We start from the raw sequence: 5909 nt of genomic DNA on the forward strand, positions 1-5909 counted from the left end.
GGGGCCCTCTTGATTCCTGGACCCTCCCTTTAGAACATGCTTCTGATACATGGGGCCCCAGCATGCCCTCCCTAAATAGCTCCAAGCCCACTCCCTCAAGGGTGGACTAAGTCACCAGTGGGGTAGCCAAGTGGCAGCTGGCTGCAGGGGTTATGGACAGTTTGCACACACAGACTACAATGTCCACGTATGTGCCCGTGAGCCTCTGCTTGGGGGAGGAGGGCTCTGTGGGTGGGAAGATGAGAGGGAAGGCTGAGCCCAGGGCCTGGCCTTCTCCTACCACCACATTTGGGCATGGAACTTGGAAAAGTCAAAGATGTTTAAATTAGAACCTGGCCTCCCAGGTCATTATCAAGACACATTTGTCAAAGTAGGAGAATAGAACATATTTTATTTAACAGTTGTTAGCTTGATTGATAACTTTTAAATATTTAGACATATGGTGTGACGCCCCCGTGTGTACTCTCGCCCTGGCCCTGCTGACAGTGAGGTGGGCTTGGGTCAGCCTCACCTGTCAGACCACAAGCTCCACCAGGGCCCGTGCAGTGCCCGTGCCCAGAGCACAGCACCTGGCACAGAAGAGCGGACAATAAATACCGGCTGTGAGAAACAAATGGGATAATCCAAGCCAAATGCTTGGCATGGTGCTAATGTCCAATAAATATGAGCTGTCATTGTCTGTTGAATAAATGAACAGGTGGGTGGGAGGGGCTGGGGGCCAAGAGCCACAAGCTGAGGTGGCTTGTGTCTGAGGAGGGAAGGGACCCGCTGTTCCCTGGGATTCATGTTTCCTTTCTTGAGGTTGTGTCCTCCTTCCCCACACCCTACAGGCCTGCCCAGCTCTTCATGGCAAAGCGGGCCCCAGATGGGCATACTTGTGTGTCAGAGTGCCAAAAGGGGCTGCAAGCTCCTGCTAGGGCTATGTCCCCCTCCTCTAGGACAGAACAGCTGGGGCAGGTTCCCTCTTTGCCTTCAGGGGCCTCCCCAGGTCCAGACAGAACACACCCAGGTTAGTTCCTTTCCTTTCGCATAGGCCCAAAGGTTGGAGGGTGGTAGCTGAAAGGACTGATTTCCCCCCTACCCAGGCTGTGCTCTGGTGTGGGAGGTGCCTTTTCTGGGGAGTGAGGTCACTCACTGGACCTTGAGCAAGTCACATTGCCGCTGCAGGCCTCAGCATCCTCGTCTGTAAAATGGGATTGTGTGTGGAACTGGTGCATGCCCAGTGGCAGATGTGAGGTGCGCACTTGGTGAATAGGAAGAAGCCTGGCACAGAATATCAGTGGGTCGGGGACAGCAGAGGCCCGGGACCCCCAACAGGAAAGCAGATGAAACTGGCGCACAGCCAGCCGTGCGAGAGGCTCAGGCAGGAGGTCATCCCTGAGGCCTGAGGACAGCTTCAGCCGCCCACACTGGGTCAGTCCTGTTTCCACAGTACGGAAGTGGTTACAGCTGCTTCATGACTGGACAGTGCCGGCACAGGGTCCACAGGGTCTCTGTGAAGGCCTCCACGAGGTGAGGGCCAGAAGCAGCCAGGAAGCCCCCCATCAAACTCCTCCCCCCAGCATCCACCATTCCAGAAATTCCAACTGTCACCCCCACATACACTATCGCGCACGCACAGTAGGAGCGATGGAATAGAGAAAAAACCTAATTAACCCCCAAATAGGACGTGACGGGTGGGAGGGGAGGGGGGAGGGGAGAGGGGTGGCGGGGGTGATAGGGAGTTGGAGGAAGGAATCACATTTTGCAAACTGCCCACTAGGGGTCACCGTACCCTCAGAACCGAGGGTGCAGAAGTCACACCTGCCTGCGGCTGTGCGCTGGCGGAAGGTCCCAGAGAGAAGGCCGCCCAGCTTGTGTGGCAGGCCCTCGGCCGCCGCCCCAGTCGCAGGCCCGCAGTCAGTGCGGCGGGAAGATGTCCGCGCACTGCTGCAGGATGAGCTCCACCACCTGGTTCTGGAACACCATGGTCATGGGCATGCTGGTCTCTTCCACCTCTGGCCGCAGCAGCGTGGGTCCGAACACAATTGCCACGCTCTGCACCGACATGCGGTTCTGCTCGCCGTGCTCGATCACCCTGCGGCAGGGGTGGGTGGGATCAGGGCTCCGAACTGCAGGGAGGCGCGGGGGGCTCCAGCCGGGACCTGCCTCCCCCTTCCCGCGCGGCACTTCCGGCTCACCGGCAGAGGTGCTGGAAGAGCATCCGCAGAGTGTCATGGTTGGGGGCCGGCAGCGAGCGCACTAGGTCGCGCACACAGCGGCTGCGCTGGGCCTGGTCCTGCAACTCTGGGTGAAGGAAGGTTTAGAGGGAGGGAGTCGGAACTGGAGGTAGGGGGTGTCGGCTGGGCGAGGGGAGCCTGCTAAAGGGGTGGCCCGCCACGCCCCTTACCCCATCCGCCCCACCTGCCCCAGGTGCTCACTGATGGCCGCAATGAACTGGCGGAAGTGCGAGAAGGGGAAGAGGGGCTCGGGCAGCTCCCGAAAGAAGAGCTTCAGGGCGCCGGTGATAACGTGAACGTCCTCCCAGCGCCCGTCGTCCAGGTCAAGGCGCTCATCTGTGCCAGAGGAAGGGAGAAGGATGGAAGGGAGGTCAGTACCCCTCGCGCCTTCAGGCTCTGGGGCAGGGGGTGGGGACGGGCCTCACCATGGTCCACCTTATAGCGCAGCTTCTGGATGGTGGCCAGGTTTCCACTGATGCGGTACAGCCCGTCGATGTCCAGCCCTGGGGCAGAGGGAGGCGCTGATCCCGGGTTTGGGGCTGGGGGTAGGGTGGGGCTACGGGTCCCTGCTATGATTCCCAGTCGAGGCCTCCCGTACTTTCCCCCTGGACCCTGCTTCCATCCAGGGGTCTTCAGCCTGTGGTCCTGGCAGGAGACCTGCGGGCACCCCAATGCCTGCCTCCCTCACCCCCACAGCACACGTACCGCGGGCCTCGACGGCGCGGATGCACTGCTGCACAAAGCGTGGCACCCGGCTCCTCTCGCGCTCACACAGCGCGGCCAGCGCGCAGCCGAACACCTGGTCTAAGGGAGAGGCTCGTCAGTTCCCGTCCAGCCTGCGCCCCGTCCTGGTCCCCGGGTCCCTGCCCCCCGCAGGCCTCGGGTACCTTTGATGTAGCCCTTCTCCCGCAGCGACTGCAGTGTGGGCCGCCTCTGGAGGAACTTGCGGAGCTTGTACCGGACCTTGCTCAAGTCGCTCTCCAGGACCCCGGGGCCCAGGGCGGGCGCGGCTGCTGCGGGGGAAGGCAGAACTGAGTCAGGAAGCAGTGCTGGGGCAGGCCAGGCAGGCCCCAGCAATCATCATTCCCCAGGAGAGGTCTCCTGGGAGCCCCCAGACCATCCTGCCTTGCGCACACCTGCATTCGGCCGCGCGTCCTCCTCTTTCTCCTGCCAGCTTCCCAGGCGCTCACTCGCCCCGAAGTCCACTCCGCTGCTCTCGCTCTCCTCCTCTGGGGGCAGCTCTGCGGACTGGATTCCCATAGCCTCAGAAAGGTGGGGCCTTGAGCCAGCTTCGGGTCCTTCCAGGATGGGGCAAGGGACCCGAAATGCACTCCCAACAGGCATGGCCTGGAGACCCTCAGCGAAGAGTCCTCTCTTCCCTTAACCAGGTTAACTCTCCTTACCTCCACCAGTGAGCCTGAGAACATTCACCTCCCTTAGCTGCATGGAGCCCTTAAGGTGCAGAGACAGTCATCCTGTTCTCCCACACCCCTTCCTATCCTGGCAACCCCTACCCACCTGGAGCCTTCTTCCTCTGTTTTCCTCAGTTTCTCTAACTAGGTCAGCATTCTTCAATACGTGGCTCCCAGTTCTGAGCCTGCATCTCCAGCTGTGGCCGGAGCACTGCCAACAACTGTACCAATATCACCTCTCTGGCTCTGGATTCCAACCTCTATTAATACAGCCAAAAGCTGCACTCAATGTTGGCTCATAGGGAATTAAGGGTCAAAAAGCCCCAGGTCATTTCCAGGTCAGTAGTTGTCAGAGAGCCCCTGTCCTAGCTCTACTTATGCAATTGGTATTTTGAGCCTTAAAAAAAATGGTCGACTATTCAAATCAATCCTTTAAAATTTTATCTGCTAGTTTCAGCCTGCCGTTGGTTGGCTTGCAGAGTATTTACTTGGCCTTCTGCTTCTCCGTGAAGTGGGAAATTCCTTTAGAATGTGCCCCTACCGTCACCTGGAGAGTCTTCCTGCAGCGCCAACCCCAGGGCTGGATTCACAGACTTACAGAAGGCAGTTTCTTCAGCAGCCTACCCTGCCATCCCAGCCATTAGTGGGGGACTGCATTTACATTTCCCACTGATACCTTAGAGCTCCCTGAGCCTGAGCAGAAGGCCCCACTCATAATGGCCACCACCTCCCCACCACCCCTAGAGGCTCTGGGCTCTGCTTACCAGCTCCTGGATGCCCTGAGCAATGGCCTTATGCCAGGTGCTGATGATAGCCTCCGAGTCATGCTGAATCAGGTACTCCGAGCCATCTCGGCTCCGCAGCTGGAGGGACACAAGTCACTGGGTCATCTCTGGTACCCTGGGTCTGCCCTGGGGGTAGGCACTCAGAGTTTAATGGAGCAAGGGCCTCACCCCAGGCCAAGTGTTGGATCTTCTGCCTCGCTTAAAGCAGTGGGTGACAGCGTCTCTGTGTTACAGATGAGCAAACTGAGGCTCAGCAAGTTTTAGCTGCTTCCTCATGGGCACACAGCTAGTGAGTGATGAGCACAGAGCTGCATGGCTCAATTGTCTGGTACACTTTCCCTCCCCCATCTTACCTCCCTGCAAACCACAGAACATGGCAGGCCTCATGCAGAGCACTGGCCTGCAAACTAAGTGAAAGAAAATTCCTATGTGAGGCCAGGCATGGTGGCTCACACCTGTAATCCCAGCACTTTGGGAGGCCGAGGCAGGCTGATCACCTGAGGTCCGGAGTTCAAAACCAGCCTGGCCAACATGGTGAAACCCCGTCTTTCCTAAAAATACAAAAATTAGCCGGGTATGGTGGTGGGCTCCTGTAATTCCAGCTACTTGGGAGGCTGAGGCAGAAGAATTGCTTGAACCCGGGAGGTGGAGGTTGCAGTGAGCTGAGATCACGCCACTGCACTTCAGCCCAGGTGACAGAGCAAGACTCCATCGCAAAAAAAAAAAAAAAAAACCCCAGAAACTTCCTATGTTGAGACCCCTGTCTACTAGAAGCAACAGTGAAAATAGGGAGCGAAGATTTGAAGGCAGATCATGGCTGATCCCAGAGAAAGCAAGGTCTCTCCTTGCCCCTCCCCATACACACACTGAGGACTCAGAAACGTTGTCCCACCTTCTGCAGCCAGGAGTTCCCACCACCTCCCACACTCCAGCCTGGCAGCACATCTTCTGTTAGCCCACTTCACCATGAAGAATAAATTAAACAAAACACCAGATGGAAACTTGCCACCGCAGGACTGATGCTCAAAGCCCTCTCTGAGTTGGATGGCAGCTTAGATGGATCCCTCATCAGCCTCTGGCTCTGAGGACCCAGTGTTCCAGGTTAATGTGAATGTTTAGCTGCAACAGCTCACACCAACCCTGCCCTTTCGGTTCAGTGAGAGTCAGAGACAACAGAAACTGTCTCAGACCCCAGGACACAACTTCTAGAATCAGAGTGGACTGTCTTTGGCTGTCCTTTAAAACTTATACTTGAAGACTATTTAAACTGCTTTTTAAAATGAAAAGAGGCTGGGCACGGTGGCTCATGCCTGTAATCCCAGTACTTTGGGAGGCTGAGGCGGGCAGATCATGAGGTCAGGAGATTGAGACCATCCTGGCTAACACGGTGAAACCCTGCCTCTACCAAAAATACAAAAAATTAGCTGGGCCTGGTGGCATGCACTTGTAGTCCCAGCTACTCAGGAGGCTGAGGCAGGAGAATCGCTTGAACC

At 57.3% G+C, this 5909-nt stretch overlaps 1 protein-coding gene across 2 annotated transcripts in view; it reads right to left on the reverse strand.

The window, feature by feature from the left end:
• Window positions 1–365: 365 nt before the first annotated feature.
• Window positions 366–5909, reverse strand: part of ARHGAP27 (Rho GTPase activating protein 27) — a 31609-nt gene continuing 26065 nt past the window's right edge. For both annotated transcript variants that reach the window (XM_011985986.1, XM_011985985.1), the window contains exons 10-17: window positions 4396–4494; window positions 3356–3467; window positions 3107–3229; window positions 2925–3023; window positions 2645–2722; window positions 2421–2555; window positions 2181–2286; window positions 366–2077 (exon numbers count right to left, since the gene is read on the reverse strand). In XM_011985986.1, coding sequence (XP_011841376.1) covers window positions 1900–2077; window positions 2181–2286; window positions 2421–2555; window positions 2645–2722; window positions 2925–3023; window positions 3107–3229; window positions 3356–3467; window positions 4396–4494 — 930 coding nt within the window. In that variant the 3' untranslated portion in view covers window positions 366–1899. The remainder of the gene's footprint in view (window positions 2078–2180; window positions 2287–2420; window positions 2556–2644; window positions 2723–2924; window positions 3024–3106; window positions 3230–3355; window positions 3468–4395; window positions 4495–5909) is intronic.

This window comes from Mandrillus leucophaeus, unplaced genomic scaffold (genome assembly GCF_000951045.1).
Source record: "Mandrillus leucophaeus isolate KB7577 unplaced genomic scaffold, Mleu.le_1.0 Scaffold290, whole genome shotgun sequence".
Lineage (NCBI taxonomy): Eukaryota > Metazoa > Chordata > Mammalia > Primates > Cercopithecidae > Mandrillus > Mandrillus leucophaeus.